This window comes from Hypanus sabinus, chromosome 10 (assembly GCF_030144855.1).
Source record: "Hypanus sabinus isolate sHypSab1 chromosome 10, sHypSab1.hap1, whole genome shotgun sequence".
Lineage (NCBI taxonomy): Eukaryota > Metazoa > Chordata > Chondrichthyes > Myliobatiformes > Dasyatidae > Hypanus > Hypanus sabinus.
This window is the reverse complement of record NC_082715.1, coordinates 146,369,948-146,389,708: the sequence shown is the minus strand read 5'-3', so window position 1 is coordinate 146,389,708 and position 19,761 is coordinate 146,369,948. Positions and strand designations below refer to the sequence as shown.

The following is a 19,761-nucleotide window of genomic DNA, read 5'->3' as shown; positions in this document are numbered from 1 at the left end:
TAGCTATTGGGAGATAACCTGAAACCTGCTGCATCGATTACTGTGGAAATATATCGATTATATAAAGTTGTAGAGGGATGTTGCAGCCGTGCAAACCTATGGAGCAGTTAATATCTCCAAATAATAGCCCAAATTCAGTAATTTAATTGGATGATTGCTGCAAATGTAAATTAGTTTAATCCAAATGATTAAATGCAATTATGATTAATGTTATTGTAACAGCAAATAGAATTCGCATCTTCTATGATTTTCCATTGTTCGCAGGGAATATGACACCCGCACCACAGTAATCTACGGTGAGGCGCAACAAAGCTCCGGGGAAACGGTCGCTCCTGTTGTTCATCATGCTAATACATGATAGAAGACTTGCAATTGTTCGCTCCATTTGGTAACAACGATGTAATTATTTCCATTAGAGTTGCATGTTCAGGGTTTAAATGCAACCGTTGCCTTCAAGTTAATCTCATCCGGTGTTTTGTTAATTTACATATGGATGGAATTACGCTACAAGCAACAAATCTCACTGGTTTTCTGTATGGAATCAGCGGACACGTGATGGCCATAGAGTTCGGAAAGAGTTCTGCCACTTACCTGTTGATAGAATAAGTTCACTGACTCGTTTTCTTGTGTAAAAATCTGTTGCAAATAGGACATGAACTTCTGGGGTACGGAAATCGTCTTTTAAATTCTGTGTTGCTTTGAGATATTTGGTGAGCTGCTGATTGATTCTAATTCTGTGGTCCGACAGGAATTGAGAGATATCCCCGTATTCCAGGTTCGCTCCACCTTCAAAATGCTAGAGGACCTCGGAATGCCTGGCATAATCTTTTATAACTGTCATTTCATTGTGTTAAAATTCCTCTCTTTTTATTCCCCTAAAAATGACACGAAGCTGTAGAGTTTATTCTACTGTTCTCTGAGGAATGAGGGAAGTCCCTAAAAATAGGATAACAAAACTCATGGTTTAAATACTTGATCTAAAACGCACTATTCTGCTAATAGCTCTTCATGTCAAAAACTTATATACTTTGTAATTTGCCATGTTCGTTGGTTTGACTATTATTAAGATCGAAGAATTTTGTCCCTGTTCTGCCTGATCTATGAGACGAATGAAATTAAAATATTCACTTCCAGAATGTCTGCTTATTTCATATAAACACATAATAAGCATTATGAGCACTGTTGTATGTTGTGGGCGATCATGGCATTATCCGTCCCATGATTATACTTTGCAAATTTTCTGCAGAAGTTGTTGCCATTGCTTTCTCCTAAGAAGTAACTTTACAAGTCGGGTGAACACAGCCATTGTCAATACTCTTCAGAGATTCTCAGCCTGTCGTCAGTGGTCGCATAACCAGGCCTTCTGCTAAGCACCAGTTGCTCATACGACCTTCCACTGCCTGCTCGTCTGCTTCACGTGACATTGATCGCGGGGCTAAGCAGCTGTGACACATTACCTTAGGGTGACATGCAGGCTGGCGGTGGGACGAAACACCTTACATTTCCTCTGGTAGAGACGTACCTTCAACCCGCCACACGCTACGTACATTACATGGTATAAGGCACCTGTAGCTACATGTAATTATAGTTCCCCATATTGACCTAAGGTTGGCAAAATTTATAGAGAATCACCAGCGGTATCATTTGATTCACTTTGAATTATTCACAACACGCAATAAGCAGTCTGGTCGATTCAATCCCTTTCTCAATTTTCCTTCTGAATATCTTCAGTAAAGTGAATGATTAGGGAGCAGCTGGAAAATAAAATTTCCAAAATCATTGCAAACCCTTTACATCGGTTTGGCAGTCAGTTTTCTAAAAATATACAGATAAGTGGCGTGGACCTCATTGACAACCCGTCAGATAATTATCCGACAGTTAATTGCCAATACCTTTTTCATCATCTCTTGTTTTCAAAAATCTCCGACACACCACCTTTAATAATAGAGCGAGTTTGCGTATTTTTAATATCGCCTGCAACTGAAGGGACGAGAGGAGATTTCTTTATCTAAAAATATATTGGCGATATACACAGCTCGAAACGAAATGCTAATCTGGCTAACAAGTTGAAATTAATTTGACACAGGGAAAAGTTGGCAACTTGTGATTGGTGTCAATGTGCCATTCTGTTTGAACTGATTTGCATAAATAGAGAACACGCAGTGCCAGCTCGTCACAGGATTCATAAGCGAGCTGAAAGGTTGAGACGCCACTTAACCGCTGCACCTTGTGTGAGCTTCACTCAATTAATTACAATGTCTTGGTGGGTTCGTGTGGTCACTACGCTGGTGTTCACTGCAATTTGTGAGTATTTTCTATGGATATTATATTGAATCTCGAATACTATTCAATGATATTTTTTCTCGCACTTCTGGTATTACTCGACTATTAATCTCGGTACATTTTTCCTTCCCTCTGAATGTTTCCAGATATCAACGCGGAAGTTACAATGAATCAACCACCTTCGAAATCCACATCTCCGGGCCAGACCGTCCAAATACCCTGCACCTTGTCTGGATCCTCTTTAGGAAGTAGCTATCTTGCCTGGTTCCAGCAGATTCCCGGAAAAGTTCCTCGGTATCTGTTCTGGTATAGATCGGGGAGCAGCATTAACAGAGGCTCTGGAGTCCCGAACCGTTTCGGCGGCTCAGTATCCGGCAACACGGCAACATTGACGATATCGAGCGTCCAGTCGGAGGATGCGGCAGACTATTACTGTGCTGTGTCGATAAATAGTGTTGTCATCTTCGGCAAAGGAACGAGGCTGGCCATTGGCAGTAAGTAAAATATCAAATCAATGCGCTTGTCCTTTGGTACTTAGGTGAACAATGATGAACAAGGCAGTTAATGCAAATTCTTGTGGTGTCCAAAGAAACAGAATATAAAAAACAGCGGATCAATTAGTCCATCACTTATAGGGAAAGTCATTGAGATGTCACTGAAAAGACTAATTGCTAGATTGATCATTGTCCTATTTTTTTCATCGCCAGATTTGTGCCGTTATATGTTTATATTAAACCGCCAAGGGATTTTAAAACCAACCTTCAGTGTTTTGCTGTACAGAAATAAATTTGAATCTGAATGAAATCTGAAACAAACTTGCACCATTTAAGACATGAACGAGCTTCGAAGAGTGGCACGCAGATATTAGAATGGAACTTCTCAATCTTTATTGCTTTTGGTATGCTGACCTTTATAAATCAGAGCATTGAGTATAGGAGTTGGGATGTTATGTTAAAATTGTACAAGGCATTGGAGAGGCCAAATTTGGAGTATTGTGTACAGTTCTGTTCACCTAATTATAGGAAAGATGTCAACAAAATAGAGAGAGTACAGAGAGGATTTACTAGAATGTTACCTTGATTTTAGCACCTATGTTACAGAGAAAGGTTGAACAAGTAAGGTCTGTATATGGAGCGTAGAAGGTTGACAGAGGACTTGACAGAGGTATTTAAAATTATGAGGGGGACTGATAGAGCTGACGTGGATAGGCTTTTTCTATTCAGAATAGGGTAGATGCAAACGAAAGGACATGACAATAGACAATAGGTGCAGAAGTAGACCATTCAGCCCCTCGAGTCTGCACCGCCATTCTGAGATCATGGCTGATCATTCACTATCAATACCCAGTCCCTGCCTTGTCCCCATGTCCCTTGATTTCCCTATCCATCAGATATCTATCCAGCTCCTTCTTGAAAGCATCCAGAGAATTGGCCTCCACCGTCTTCCGAGGCAGTGCATTCCACACCTCCACAACTCTCTGGGAGAAGAAGCTCTTCCTCAACTCTGTTTTAAATAACTGACCTCTTATTCTCAATCCATGCCCTCTGGTACTGGAATCTCCCAACATCTGGAACATATTTCCTGCCTCAATCCTATCAAATCCTTTAATTATCTTAAACGTTTCAATCAGATCCCCTCTCAATCTCCTCAATTCCAGCGCGTACAAGCCCAATCTCTCCAATCTCTCTGCGTAAGACAGCCCTGCCATCCCAGGAATCAACCTAGTGAATCTACGCTGCACTTCCTCAATTGCCAGAATGTCCTTCCTTAAACCTGGAGACCAAAACTGTACACAATATTCCAGGTGTGGTCTCACCAGGGCCCTGTACAAATGCAAAAGGACATCCTTGCTCTTGTACTCAATTCCCCTTGTAATAAAGGCCAACATTCCATTTGCCCTCTTCACTGCCTGTTGCACTTGCTCATTCACCTTCATTGACTGGTGAACTAGGACTCCTAGGTCTCTTTGCATTTCTCCCTTACCTAACTCGACACCGTTCAGACAATACTCTGCCCTCTTGTTCCAGCTTCCAAAGTGGATAACTTCACATTTATTAACATTGAATGACATCTGCCAAGTATCTGCATCTGCCCACTCACTCAGCCTATCCAAGTCTCCCTGTATTCTCCTAACGTCCTCTTCGCATGTCACACTGCCACCCAGTTTAGTATCGTCAGCAAACTTGCTGATATAGTTTTCAATGCCCTCATCTAAATCATTGACATAAATCGTAAAGAGCTAAATCATTGACATAAATCGTAAAGAGATGAAAGTTAATGGGCAAATGTTTAGGGTGAACACGAGGGGGATCTTCTTTCCTCAAGAGCGGTAGCTGTGTGGAGCGAGCTTCCAGTAGAAGTGGTAGACGCAGGTTGCATTTTGTCATTTTTTAAAAAAATCGATCGGTATACGTACAGGAATGGAATGGGGGTTTATAGGCTGAGTGCGGGTAAGTGGGACAAGGTGAGAGTAAGCGTTCGGCACGGACTTGGCCTGTTTACGTGCTGTAATTGTTATATGGTTATTAGCAGACGCCTTTTAGTATTTTATGCTTTCAACTGTTGGTATTATTTCTCCCTTACTTTTGAATGTCAATATGTGCAAACATGGCAGACAGACTTTTCTGCTAATTGTGATACTGAAACTTGGCAATTTCAAATCGTGATGCATTTGAGTCACCTTGTGGAAGTCAACGTCCAAGAGGACCACCGTATCATAGGGATTAAAGACATGCGTGGCTGATTGACCCGGAGAGCTATGTTGGCGAGTGCCATGGCGTTGCGCTTTGGTTTTTGATAGAGTCAAACATGCCCAACAAGTCAAAGGGCAGAGGGCCGACTAAGAGTGATCCTTACGCCATCCAGGTTCGGGGGTTCATCTCAGGGATAAAACCGCTGGCAGGTGAAAGTTTTTTATGGAAATAGCAATGAAACATGTGTGCGACTCCTTCTGTAGACAGAGATTGAGGATCTTTATTACTGCCCTGAACGACAGCGGCATAACGGGAAGTAAATCAGTGGAATTATTCCATCATTAAAGTTGTCATTACACTAAAAATTGAACCACAGAACAGCAAGCTTTCTAGAATTACTTAATTTACTAAAACTACTTAAATTACTTAAAAATACATTACTTAAAATTACTTTAAATTACTTAAAGATATTAAAGTAAACCACGTGGAGCCGCAGTTCTGAACCATATTAGATGAACACAGTTGTATTCCCTCTCTTTACCACCTCGGTCGTGAACATTGTAAGAAAGTGGTTTCCTCAGTGAAGAGTGTAAGGACAAAGATCCGTTACACTCCACAAACCAGATTTGAATGATTTACTTTAAGTGGAAAAATAATATTTCGGAAACAAAGCGTGTAACTTTCAACACATATGTTAAACTGTCCAAAAGTGATTTACTGTGCAGGCAGGCTGTAGTTTTATACTGCGCAAAGCGAATTCTGTATTCTGATGGCTGAGATGAATTAAATACACTATTCAAGTGCTTCCCAGTCTCGGGTCTACACATCCCTCTGCTAATGGTAGGGGTCCATAACATAAAAAAGTTTGAGAGCCCCGTGTACTGATCCCCGATTTTAAGCAAAACATGTATTGGACTTCAGCCTCTTGTCTCGATGACTGAAGATCTGAATGGAGTGAAGGTGTCTAAGGTAGAAGTAGAAACGGTGGAAGCTTAGGTCCCAATGGAAGCCACAACTGGCAGTCAGGTATAACCTCAGATTTTTATTCAACCGGAATCCAAAGGACAACTACCACAAAGTATCCAAAGGTTGTTTAAAATGAGAGGAAGTCAACATGATTTGAGAGGAATATGTATATTTCAAAATCAAAGGATAAGAACAGATGTAAAATATCATTATCTTTCAGTCAGAGGGGTGACCCTATGGAACAGTTGTAGTAAGAATTTCAAAACATGCATACACTGAACAAGTTTTTTAAAAATTTAGAAATTATTTAATGTACAAATATAAAATACATGGTTTTAAATGAATGGGAGTAATATAAATATATTTGATATTTGGATTTGGATTTTGTGTAAAAAGATTATAATCTTTTTTGACGTGATGATTGACGCCAAACATGTTGTTGTGTAAGTAAGAGGGGTAGCGGCAATAAGTGGTAGCCTTTCGGTCTGTTTTCAAGAATATCTATGCTTTTTGTTATGTTGTACGGACCGAAATAAATTAATTTCATTCATTCTTTCAATGCTGGTTAAAACCCGTGCCGAAATCATTCATTTTACGACATTCATATTGTGCCTCTGCGTCACAAAAAACAAATATCACGGGAGATTTTAGGTGGGAATTTTTTCACGTCTAATTTAACCGATAGAAATGGGAAAACGGTAAAATAAATATTTGTTCATTAAGTTGAAGGAATACATGAAATACCAACTGCATTTTAAACAAAAGTGATGTTTTAACAGAAACAGTTACTCAACCTATACTAAACTGTCACCTTGTTTTAAACAGATCCCCGGAGCCCCATGGTCACCGTCCTCAGGCCTTCAGCCGAAGAAATTGCGGGAAAGGGCACAGCGACACTGGTATGTTTGGTGAGCCGTTTTAATCCGGGAGCTGTGGGCATTGAGTGGACCGTGGACAGACGTACGAAAAGCGATGGCGTTGAGACGAGCCCTGCCATTCAGGACACGGACAACACGTTTAGTGTGAGCAGTTACCTGACTCTGCCAGCCTCAGAATGGAGCTCACACGAGCGTTACTCCTGCGTGGTTAAACACGAGGCTCTCGCAAACCCGTTTGTAGCAACGATCGAGAGATCCAGCTGTATCTAAATCTACATTTGAAACTTAATAAAGATGAAAAGCTTATTTAATCCGTCCTTTCCTTCATTAAAATAGCTTTAAAACATTATTCTTTTGCAGTTCAGTATCTGCGTTCAGATTCATCATTTAAGTTTCGTCATTTTTAAATGACTTTCTATTAAATGACTATAATTCTTAATTCAAACTCCAATGTTAATTAGTCTCAGTTAAAGGCATTCCCAGATGCTCATCAAGTAACCGTAATCTGAAGATTGCATCAACACACACAAATATGCTGGTGGAACACAGCAGGCCAGGCAGCATCTATAGGGAGAAGCGCTGTCGACGTTTGGTGCCGAGATCCTTCGTCAGGACGAACCGAAAGGAAAGGTAGTAAGAGATTTCAAAGTAGTGGGGGGAGGGGGAAATGCGAAATGATAGGAGAAGACCGGAGGGGGTGGAATGAAGCTAAGAGCTGGAAAGGTGATTGGCGAAAGTGATACAGAGCTGGAGAAGGGAAAGGATAATGGGACGGGAGGCCTCAGGAGAAAGAATGGAGGGAGGAGCACCAGAAGAAGCTGGAGAACAGGCAAACAACTAAATATGTCACGGATGGGGTAACAGGGGGAGCAGGGGCATTAAAGGAAGTTAGTGAAGTCAATGTTCATGCCATCACGTTGGAGGCTACCCAGCCGGTATTTAAGGTGTTGTTCCTCTAACCTGAGTTTGGATTCATTTTGACAATAGAGGAGGCCATGGATATACATATCAGAATGGGAATGGGACCTGGAAATAAAATGTGTGGCCATTGGGAGATCCTGCTTTTTCTGGTCTCCCAGTCTGCGTCGGGTCTCACCAATGTATAAAAGGCCACACCTGAAGAGTGCATTCTTGGTTCTTGCCAAATTGTTGATAATTTCGACCACAGCTACCCAATAACATGAAAGATTAAGTCTGATATGCAACATGTTTTCATGACTTTTCTTTAGAGTTCGGAATGAAGCAGAAATATATTTTAAATCTCTCTTTAATGTTATTGCACTGACGTAAAGGAAAGAGCTATGAAAGCGCACACACTTGTGCACACAGACACACAGTCATCTGTCATGAAGGAACACATTCAACCGAGGACGATTGATAAATATAGAAGTGGCGAAATTGGTGGGTCTGGGACGATCCTCATATTGCGTGAAATGCAGCAGATTTTGCGTCCAGAATAAGTGCGAGTTTATGTGAACGAATAAAACGGCCTATTTTCTATGGTATTTAGATGAAAGGGTGGTAATGTCATTGAAACATCGAAAAATCTTTTTCAGCAGGCAAGTTATATTCCGAGCCGAGTCCCTCTTGTTTTCTGTGGAGAGCTGAAAGTTGTAGTGTTCGGATAATAGGTTTGGGTATTGAGGACTGAAACAAAAGGTAACATTGTTCTCTCGATGCACATTTAATCCTTAGAAATTTTATCGATGCCCAAGTAGATTGAGATCGGAAGATCTTTAAGAGATGCAAAGGAGTCGAGATATGACAGAAACCGGAGACCAGAGATCTGGTCAGCCTGCCCCTATTATTATTCCTTCGTATGTCCACAACCTCGAAATTCAGTGAAATACATGAACTGTTCATGCTCACCGGAACCCAAATTGAAACTATTGCAGCCATTACATTAAAGATTCCGAAACGTGTAGATAATTTTATAGATCACTATTGCACAGAAGCAGACTCTTCAGCCCATCTAGCTGAACTATTACGCGGACTAGTCACCAGGGCGTTGTTCTCCATCTTCTCCCATCCATGTTCCTATCTATATTGCTCATGAAAGTTGAAATAGAACCCGCACCCAGTCCTTCCGACTCCATCTCGTTCCATGACCACAGTCCGAGTAAAGACATTCCCCTCATGCTTCATTTAATCATTTCATCTTTAATCCATGATCTCTAGTACTAATTTCACGCCATTTTAGTGGAAAAGCCCCGCTTGCATTTACATTGTCTATACATCTCATAATTTTGTATATCTCCATCAAATCACCAATCATTCTCCTTTGCTGCAGTTAATGAAGTCAAAACCCATTGAAGCTCTCCCTATAATTCAGGTTCAGTGTTGGTAAAATCCTTCTAAATTTTCTCTGCATTCTTTCAATATTATTGATATCGTATTGTGATCTCTTCTGGGGAAGGTCTGACCTGTACCAAAGGACGGGCCTGAACTGGAAAGCGACCAATATACTGCCGGGCAGGTTTGCAACAGCTGTTGGGGAGTGTTTAAGCTTGCCTGGCAGTGGGGTGGGAATCAGAATGTAAGTGCAGAGATCAGGTCAGAAGGACAAGGGCGTGATGCTATGTGTTCTGAGTCGGTGATGGACAGACAGGGGACAAAACATAAATGTAGACAACACAAAGTACACTGCAAATTCTGTAGTCAAATCAACGCGTGCAACAAGCTGGAGGAACTCAGCAGGTCGGGCAGCACCCGTGGAAACGAGCAGTCAACGTTTCGGGCCGAGACCTTTCGTACTGTCGAAGGATCTCGGTTTGAAACGTCGACAGTGCTTCTCCTTATAGAAGCTGCCTGGCCTGCTGTGTTCCGCCAGCATTTTGAGTATGTTGCTTGAATTTCCAAAATCTGCAGATTTCCTGCTGTTTGAAGAGGATAAGCCATACTTGATCTAGTTATGGGTATTGAACCTGTTCAAGTGGCAGTTCACTTGTGGGGGAAAATTTTGGTGAGAGTGACCACAACTCACATAACTTCAGCATAGATATGGAAAAGGATAAAAACAGACAAAATGAAAAGTACTGAACTACGGAAGGGCTATCTGTGAAGGGATGAGGCAGGAACTAGCGAGATTAAATTGAAAACAGACGTGCAAGGGTGATAGCACAGAAGCAATGTGCCGGAAGTTTAGGGACCGCTTGTGCTGAGTTCAGGATATGTTTGACCCACTGATAGAAGGAGAAAATGGTAGGAAAAGGGAACCGTATGTGTTCCTCCAGCTTGTTGTACGCGTTGATTTGACTACTGGTCCCGGGGAATTGGAGAACGGCAAATGTAGTTCCCTTCTTTAAAAAAGGTAATAGGGAGAATCCTGGGAACTATAGACCAGTGAGTCTTAGGTCGTTGGTCTGCAAACTATTGGAAAAGATTCTTAAGGATAGGATCACAAGCATTTGGAGAAGTGCAGTCTACTCAAGGATAGTCTATTTTGTGAAGGGAAGTTCGAGCCTCACGACTCTAATTGAGTTTTTTGAAGAGGTAACAAAAGCAATTGATGAGGGTAGGGCGGTACATGTGGCCTGCATGGATTTTAGCAAGGCATTTGACAAGGTCCCCCACGAGAGACTCATCCAGAATGTCATGAGGCATGGGATCAGTGGAACCTTGGCTATTTGGATTTAAAAAGGGCTTACAGGAAGAAAGCAGAGTGTAGTAGTGAAAGGAACGTATTCCGCCTGGAGGTCGGTGACTAGTGCACTGCCACAAGGACCCCTGGGACCCCTGCTCTTTGTGATTTTTATAAGTGACCTGGATGAAGAGGCGGAAGGATGGGTGAGTAAGTTTCCGGATGACACGAAGATTGGAGGAGTTGTAGATGGAGCTGCAGGTTGTTTAAGGCTACAAGAGGATATAGACAGGGTGCAGACTTGGGCAGAAAAGTTGCAGATGGAGTTCAATCCGGATAAGTGTGAGGTGATGTATTTTGGAAAGACAAACCAGAAGGATGAGTAGAGGGTTAATGGTCGGTTACATAAGAGTGTGGATGAACAGAGGGACCTTGAGGTACAAATCCATACATAGCTCACGGTTGCTGCACAGGTTGATAGGCTAGTTAAGAAGGCCTATGGGATGTCAGGCTTTATTAATCGAGGGGTTGAATTCAAGAGTAGAGAGGTTATGTGGCAACTTAACAAACCTCTGGTGAGACCACACTTAGAGGATTCTATTCAGTTCTGGTTACTTCATTATAGGAAGGATGTGAAATCTATGGAGAGGATGCAGAGGGGATTTACCAAGAAGTTGCCTGGATTGGAAAACAAGTCGTATGAGGCAAGGTTAGCAGAGCTGGGACTTTTCTCCTTGGAGCGTATAAGGTTGAATGGAGACATGATAGAGGTGTACAAGATTATGGGAGGCATAGATAGTGTGGATAGCCAGTAGCTGTTTCCCAGGGCACGAATAGCAAACACCAGAGGGCAGATGTACAAAGTTAAGGGAGTGACGTTTAAGGGAGATATCAGGAGTAATTTTTTATACAGAGTGTTGTAGCTGCCTGGAATGACTTGTCAGGGATGGTGGTAGAGGCTAAAACATTAGGAGTATTTAAGAGCCTCATGAACAGGCGCATACATGAAAGAAAAAATAGAGGGTTACGGGTAGTGTGGGTTTCGTATTTTTTAAAGGAATATATGGGTCGGCACAACATCGAAGGCTGAAGGGCCTGTACGGTGCCGTAGTATTCTAGTGTTCTAGCGTTGTTATGGGCAGGTGACTAGGACTATATACAATACTCCAAATAAGGCTTTGCAATAATCTTATACAGCTTCAAGGTTTCGTCCAAACTCTTGTACTCAACATTTACTTGGATCTCCGAAGGCCAACATGCCAAAAGCTCTTTTTACAGAGTACTTACCTACGACGCCACTATGAAGAAATTATGGATCGGCATTCCTTCTGTTCTACCGTACTCCTAAGTGCCCTACAGTTCCTCGTGTAAGTCCAAGCTAGTTTGTCCTCACTTTGTCTTGACTAATAACCATTTGACGTTTTCAGCCTGTTTTCCCAGCTGCTCCAGATCCCACTGCAAGGTTCAATGACCTTACTCACCGTTCATTACCTCCCCGATCTTGCTGTTATCCACAAATTTGATGACCTAGATTGCATTATGATTCGGATCGTTGATACAGATGACAAACAACAAAGTGCATAACACCCATCCCTGAGGTACACCACTAGACACAAGCTTCCACTCAGAGGCAAACATCGACTACCAATCTCTGGCTTTTCCAGTGAAGCGAATATCTGATCCAGATTACTACCTGATACTGAATGACAAGAGTCCTAACTTTCATGACAACCTCACATATGGGACCTATGTCAACGGCCTTGCTATAGTCCATGTCGGCAATATTCACTTTCTTTCCTTCATCAAACCTTTAGATAACGTTCTCGGAAATCTCTAAATAATTGGTTAGACATCACCCACCACGCACACTACATGTTGATTATTCATTATTAGACTCTGTTTTTCTCCAAATGCCTATAAACCTAATCCCTTAGAATCCAGTGCAATAACCTGCCTACAACTAACGTCAGGCTCACCTGCCTATAATTGCCAATCTTATTCTTGGACAGCTTCTTGAACAGCGGAACAAAATTGGCTACCCTCAGCTGAGGCTAAGGACATTTTAAAATGTTTGCTGGGTCCCCTGCACTTTCTGCACTAGCCTCCCACAAGGTCCTAGAACACTTCTTCAGCTCCTGGAGATATATCCGCCATACCTTGTCCCAAGATTGTAAGCACCCCCTCCTCTGTAATCCTTTTAAGCACATGAATACACTACTATTCTGCCTCACACTGTGTCCGTCTCTTGAGTAAATACAGATATAAAAAATCCATTTGTGATCTCCCTAACCCCTTTCAGCTTCATGGCCACTCTAATCGGAAACTAGTCACTTGCTATCCTTTTACTCACAATATACATGTAGAAACTCTTGGGATTTCCTATGCTTTGTCTACCAGAACTACCTCATGCCTTCTTTCAGCCATCCTAATTTGCTTCTTCAGTGTTCTCTTATGCTCCTTAAAAGTACACTTTTTAGACTCCAGGTCATTTATATACATCGCAAACAACAAAAGTCGCAGCTCCGGCCTCTGCATAACTCTAATAACAGTCTCCGGCTAGAGTGGGTCCCTTCAACCACTACCCCCTGGCGTCTATGCGAAAGTAGTTTATGAATACAAAGAGACAACTCGCCGCGGACTCCATGCTTCTTAATCTTCCGGATTAGTTTCCTGAGAGGGACTTTGTCAACAGCCTTACAAAAATCCATGTAACCAACATCCACAGCCCTACCCTCATCAATTTATCTCGTATTATTGTCGAATAACTCGAAATTGGCAAGGGATGACCTGCAACATACAAAGCCTTATTGGCTTTCCCTGGTTAGGGTAGAAATTTCCAAATGCTCATATATCCTATCCCGAAGTATTTTCTCCCGCAATTTCTTACAACTGACGTGCTCCTTCTGGTCTATAGTTCCGAGGATTTTCCCTTGTTCCCTTCGGCTAGAGAGGTGCATCATTAGTCATTCGTCAGTCCTCTGGGACCTCGCCTATGGCTAAAGGCCACGAAGATACTGGTCAAGGCCCCAGCCATCTCGTTTCCTGACTCGTTCTGTAACTAACGGTAGCTCCCATCTGGCCCTGGGGACCGATCTACCTTAATAATAGGAGGCCGAACACCTCCTTCTTCTTAACCTCGAAATGCCCCAACATATTTATACAGTCAGCACTATATTATCTTGAAAAGATGGTTTCCTTTTTGCGATCTTGCATACATGTAATATTACGTTTCACCGTCACTGATTTACACGTCATATTGGTGCGACAATGAACGTTAGATGTTAGAAATCTAAAAGAAAACCATACATGCTGGAGACGCGGTTCAAGCAGCATCTGTGGAAAAAGAAACAGAGTTTGTGTTTCTGATCCCCCACCAGCCATCAGGATATCTGATGAATTGAATTGTCAGCAATAGCTCTTCTTAAACAGAGGCTTCCTGCCCTGCAGCGTATTCCCTACATTTTCTGTGTTTAAGTTTAGCTGCACCTGCACTGTTCCGAGAATGCCCTTCGGCATTTCGCAATGAGCTGAGGTTCATTTTTTTCGACGACCCACAATTTGTATTTATGCAATGAAGAGAAATGCTAATCTTGAGGAAGACCCGCGAAGGAATTCTTATTTATCCCCATGACCTTGCTGAATCTAAGCACTTGTATTCACTTATACCTTTCCTTGCCCGTGGCTCCCGGGCATCGGGATGGCATAACGGTTAGGCAACACTACAACAATAGCTCGGGCTTCACTTTTGGCTTTGCGTGTTGGACTTAGTTCGTTCTTCCCGTGAACCGCGTGGGGTTCTTCCTGGTGCTCCGGTTTTCTCCCGCAGTTCAAAAACGTTCCCGTTAGTTGATTCTCGTTACTTGTCTCGTAAATTCTACCGGGATTAGGCTAGCTTAAACAGGTAGGCTACTCGACGGTGTGGCACGTTGGAGCGGAAGCGCCTGTTCCGTGCTGTATCTCGAAATAAATAAAAACCTGTGATTCACCACCTTTCTATTGATGAGGTGTGCCATTCGTTTTCTTTTCATCCTATCCGAACATTTACTTTGTTCTCTGTGGCCTCTCTATCCTCTATACTTCAAGCATTTAAACTTTCTAATGAACTAAAATACAGAGCAGCAAGAAGATGCAGCAGAACCGAAAGGACGTCGCCCAACATTACACTAGATTGTGCCTTGTATCCTGGGCCAGATTCACCTGTTCAAATCATTGGAGGCACCATTGTTTGTGGGTTGTAGGGAAAACATGAGTTGTATAAAGAGAAATATAAACTGTTCAAATATGGTTTATTTTAATCTATTGTTTTAATTATTCGATTCTTTGTTGTTTCAGGAACTAATTTTAATTGAAACGTTAGTTTAAGTCTATAATATCATGCTCCCATTTTAATATACCTTACAAACGTAATCAATTACTTTAATTGCGAGGCATTCGGTAATGTATTAAAGATAACTGGCCGTCGGCTTCCTGAAAGCTGAAACGCCAGAACAGACCACAGGGAAGACAAATGTTATTTAACCCTTTCTCCTGACAGAATTTACGTACACGAATGGTGACGTCATTGCGATGCCAAGCCTCGGCTGCTTAAAAAGACCATAAGACATAGGCCAAGGATTAGGACATCTGGCCCAATGTAGGGATGGAGATTTCATCAGAAACATTGAAGGATTTCATCAGGTATTGATAGTTTAGTTGCAGAATCAACATTTGTGAAGAAATTGCGTAGTCTGGCCCTCTTTTCTCTAGATATTTACAAGAATGTGTGCAAATCTCGATGAAAATTAATATTCTTACAGATCTTAACATACTCAATGAACAGAAGATTTTTTTCCTAGATGAGGAGTCCATAACCATTGCTGCAGTCTCAGATCAGGCGTTTACATCTAGGAACAGATGTGAAAAGCGCCTTCTGCCGGAATTCCGCCTCAGGGGCGTTCCGTCATGTTCCCAGAAACGGCAGCTTCGCACAGCCTGCATCTCACTCAACCACACGCATTCAATGTGCTGACCATGGTGTTATTCGCCAGCCAGCTTCATTAAATTCATTCATAAGATCACAGATTTCTCAATATTAATGAAAGGGGAAGGAACATGTTGCTGAGATCTAATATCAATCAGTACTTGATGACTATCTGGACGCGTTAGAGGAACAAAATGCTCTATTCCACTTCCCAGTTTTATGGTTAGTAACCAATACAGTCAGTGCACGATATCAGCTGCCCCTCCGCTGGGTTAATTCAACCGCTGACACGCAAGAACAATATATTTTTATTTTTTGTAGCAAAAGATTCCGGGTTACATTTACAAAGTGAAAATGTTTTATTCCGCCATAATGTAAAGTACGACTGTAGGAAAGCCGCTTGCAAATAGAAAGGAATCAATCGTGGGACTTCACAAGTGCACTTTTCTTGTGAGTTCCACTGGGAGGCGATCAGCGTGAGGTAACAGTTGAGGATGTAGGTCTGGTGGGTATCCCGGACGGCTCGGGTTGTCTGGACACCAGCAACAACATTCTGGTCCATTTCTCAGACACCTCCACCTGTCTAAGAGAATAGTTGTAGACTAGTCACATCACAGTCACAATCTGTCCTTCAATCTCGGGTGGAAGAACAGCAATCGAAGGGCAGACAATTTCCACCTGGAGTGACAAAGAAATGTCCATATTAAAGAACGATAACAAATCGTCAGTCAGTCATTTATTATTTGATGGTTTGACCTGCGGCCTCTCGAATGGCAAGTTGCGGGTTCAAGTCCCACACTGAAGATGTTTGGAAAACGTGGACTGACCTTGTAGAAAGGTGCCGAATGCGTGTCAAACAATCGACATTACGTATGTGCGGTGACAGTACACGACCTTTGGGAGGGTCATTTTGAAGAGAAGCAGGAACGAGGGAGATCATTCCTCTGGACAATATTTATAACTTAATTTTTTAAAATTCATTTAACTAGCTGCAGTGCAATTCGCAGACCTTCCCGTGCCCGAATCGGCAGCGCAGTTGCAGGAACAATTCGAATATATATATTTATTTATTTCTATGACCTAATATTTATTTTATTGTGGATTACCAGTTGCACATCAACTACCAGTTTAACAGAGAGATGTCGTCATCTAGATCCTTGACTGTACAAGAAGACTGGAGGTCGCTCTGCTGCATGGGTTTTCACTAATTGAACCGGGATACCGGGGTTTCTCCGAGCCTTTCCCCATGTGTTGGCACAGCCGCAAGGGCATCGGAGGTTTGAGATCTGAGTGTTTCTTCTCCGAGATGAGCTGCCAAGCATGGTTAACGAGCTCCTTCTGCTCGAAACGACTAATGTAGTATCGGATCGATAAACGCCTTTACATTACATTGCGATCAATTCCCGAATTCTTGGGCTCACCAGTTATACTGAATAAGCAGTGTTCTTGAGCTGGACCGATTCACCTAGATTTTCTCTGTATCTCTTGAAACATTTCCTATTCGTGCTCATCTCCAAGCGGATTTTAAACCTCGAAATTGTTGCTGCGCCTGTCACTTCCTCTGGCAGGTATTTCCACATCGTCACCACCTTTGCGATGAACACTTATCCATAGGTCCTCTTTGATATTCCCCTCTCACCTTAAGCCCATCCACTCCGATTTTAGGAGCCGTGTAAACGGGAAATGCACTTTGACCTTTCACCATATATATTCCCGTCACGATTTAATAAACCTCTATAATGTCAATACCAGCCTACATGCGTTAAAGGAAAGCAATCCCAGAATGTCCCAGCGGTTCATTATAATTCAAGACGTCCATTCCATGTGGTAAACTACTACCATGCTCACATCAATCATTTCGGTGCCATCTTCAAAACAGCAATGTAAATTCGGGATCTGTGACTTCTGACGCACAAAACCACTTTACTGTTCCTAAGCATTACTTGCCTTTCCATGTGCGTATAGATCCTGTCTCGCAGAATTAGCGGCAGTACCTTTCCCACCACTAATGTTGGGAGTACAAGGCTGTAATTCCGTTGCTTATCCTTAAAGTTTCACTTAAATAAAGAGGCAACATCAGCTAACCTTTAGGTTTCCAAACCACATCTAGAAACGTACAGGCATAGAAAAGCTACAGCACAGTTCAGGCACTTCGGCCCACAAAACTGTGCTGAACACCTCAGAACTACATAGGCCTACCCATTAGCCTTTGTTTTTCTAAGCACCATGTACCTGTCCAGGAGTATCTTTAAAAACCCTATAATTTCCGCTTGCATCACAGCAGCCGGCAAGCCATTCCACGCACTCACCACTCTCTGTGTAAAACAATCTACCCCTGACATCTCCTTTGTACCTACTTCCAAGCCCCTTAGAACTGTGCCCTCTCGTGCTAGCCATTTTAGCCCTGGGAAAAAGCCTCTGACTACCAACATGATCAATGCCTCTCGTTATCTTGTACAGCTTCTCATTGTCTTGAACACCTGTGGTTAACAAAGACACAACAAGTCTCTGCAAAAGATCTAGCAAACTGCACCCAAGCTCGCTACACGTTTTTGGATACAGAGAGCAAGATCAAGGGTTTATTCATCGTTCTCCTCTTCAAAAACAGAAACATCGATTTTGCTTAATATCATTACCTTTCAGGGCATCAGTCTGCTCGTCCTTGAGCTTTCCCGCTTCCACGACTTTTCCTCATTAAAGTAGAATAGAAGCATTCATTTAGGTCCTCCTTTGTCTCGACAAACAAACTAATTCCAAAGTGGGCCATTTGTCTCCCCAGCTCCTTCTTTTGTTTTTTTTATATATTTAAAGAATCTCTTATGATCAACTTACCCGTCAAGGACGTCTTATGGCCGTTTTCGCTCTTGATTTCGTCATTAACTGGACTCCAGCATTCCTCGTTTTCCCAACAGTTTTTGCTACATCCCAGACGGCTATTCCATTCTGTTCAACAGACTTCAATTTCCCTCCATTATTTAGGGCTCCTGAATACTACCTACGTTGCCGTTCACTGGTATATTGGCCCTGAATTCTCTGTATCCCATTTTCAAAAGCTTCCGACTTGCCAAACTTCACTATGCCTGCTAACGGCTTCTCCGAATTGATCTTTGAGAGTTCCGGTCTAATCCCATCAAATTTTACTTTGCTCAAAGTTAGGCATTTAACTTCAGAACTAAAAGTGTCTCTTTCTCAAAACTTGTTTAAAATCTAATGGAATTATGGTGACTGGCTCCAAACCGACACCACCAGTCGCTTGTCAAGTCTCATTTCCCAACAGGAAGTCGATTCTGATCCTGCAATAGAAAAAATGGACCCGTTTAACTAAATTCTGTATTTCTGTATTCTGCTGAAGATTGTTACCACTAACGGTCAGTGTAGCTGCTTTTCTTTCGATCTACCTCGTGCTATCCTGGCCCAGCCAGTGTTTACGGCGATATTGTAAGTGAAATTAATATGTTTTAACCTCACCATATTCGTATGCTTGGAGTTTGTGAAAGGAAAACGTACAGATATGAATTTTACTTGCAAATTGATATGAATAGAAAAAGATATGAATTGCAAATTCAAGGACATAATAATTGGAGAAAGTAAAGGAGATTTGCTCTGTACCTAATTCGTGCACTAACTTGGTCCGTACACAATGAAGCATTCACAGAAAATTAACTCAAGAATCAGATGCAAACCAGATTACCCTCCACACAACTCTATCAAATACTCCCAGATCAGAAACAGCGCGGTTTAGCTATTGGGAGATAACCTGAAACCTGCTGCATCGATTACTGTGGAAACATATCGATTATATAAAGTTCTGGAGGGATGTTCCAGCCATGCAACCCAACGCAGCAGTTAATATCTCCAAATAATAGCCCAAATTCAGAAATTTATTTAGATGATTGCTGCAAATGTAACTAAGTTTAATGCAAATGATTAAAGTTCCTTCAGGCAATTTTGATTAATGTTATTGTAACAACAAATAGAATTCGCATCATGTATGTTCTTTCCACGTTCGCAGGGCTTATGACACCTGTACCACAGTAATCTACGGTGAGGCGCAACAAAGCTCCGCGGAAACGGTCGTTTCTGTTGTTCATCATGCTAATACATGATAGAAGACTTGCAATCGTTCGCTCCATTTGGTAACATCAATGTACTTATTTCTATTAGAGTTGTGTGCTCAAGGTTTAAATGCAGCTGTTCCCTTCAAGTTAATCTCATTCGGTGTTTTGTTAATGTGCATATAGATGAATTTAAGGTGCAAGCAACAAATCTCAGTGGTTTTCTCTTTGGAATTAGCGGACACATGATGGCGATTCTGTATATTATTCCGAAAGAGTTCTGCCACTTACCTATTGACAGAATACGTTCACTGACTCGTTTTCTTATGTAAAAATCAGTTGCAAA

The 19,761-nt window shown here is 42.0% G+C and overlaps 1 protein-coding gene across 1 annotated transcript; it reads left to right on the top strand.

Moving 5' to 3' along the window:
* The first annotated feature begins 2,181 nt into the window (after positions 1-2,181).
* On the top strand, positions 2,182-7,126 carry LOC132401212 (immunoglobulin lambda-1 light chain-like). Its single transcript, XM_059983198.1, has 3 exons — positions 2,182-2,304; positions 2,430-2,777; positions 6,768-7,126. Exons 1-3 carry the CDS (start codon positions 2,256-2,258, stop codon positions 7,088-7,090), a joined length of 720 nt encoding a protein of 239 aa, XP_059839181.1. The 5' UTR covers positions 2,182-2,255; the 3' UTR covers positions 7,091-7,126.
* Positions 7,127-19,761: the final 12,635 nt, after the last annotated feature.

Excerpts from the sequence above, each read along its gene's own strand:
- LOC132401212 (XM_059983198.1), top strand. The coding sequence starts at position 2,256 with ATGTCTTGGTGGGTTCGTGTGGTCACTACGCTGGTGTTCACTGCAATT. Across the intron at positions 2,305-2,429 it reads GCTGGTGTTCACTGCAATTT|ATATCAACGCGGAAGTTACA; the intron begins GTGAGTATTTTC and ends GAATGTTTCCAG. Across the intron at positions 2,778-6,767 it reads AACGAGGCTGGCCATTGGCA|ATCCCCGGAGCCCCATGGTC; the intron begins GTAAGTAAAATA and ends TGTTTTAAACAG.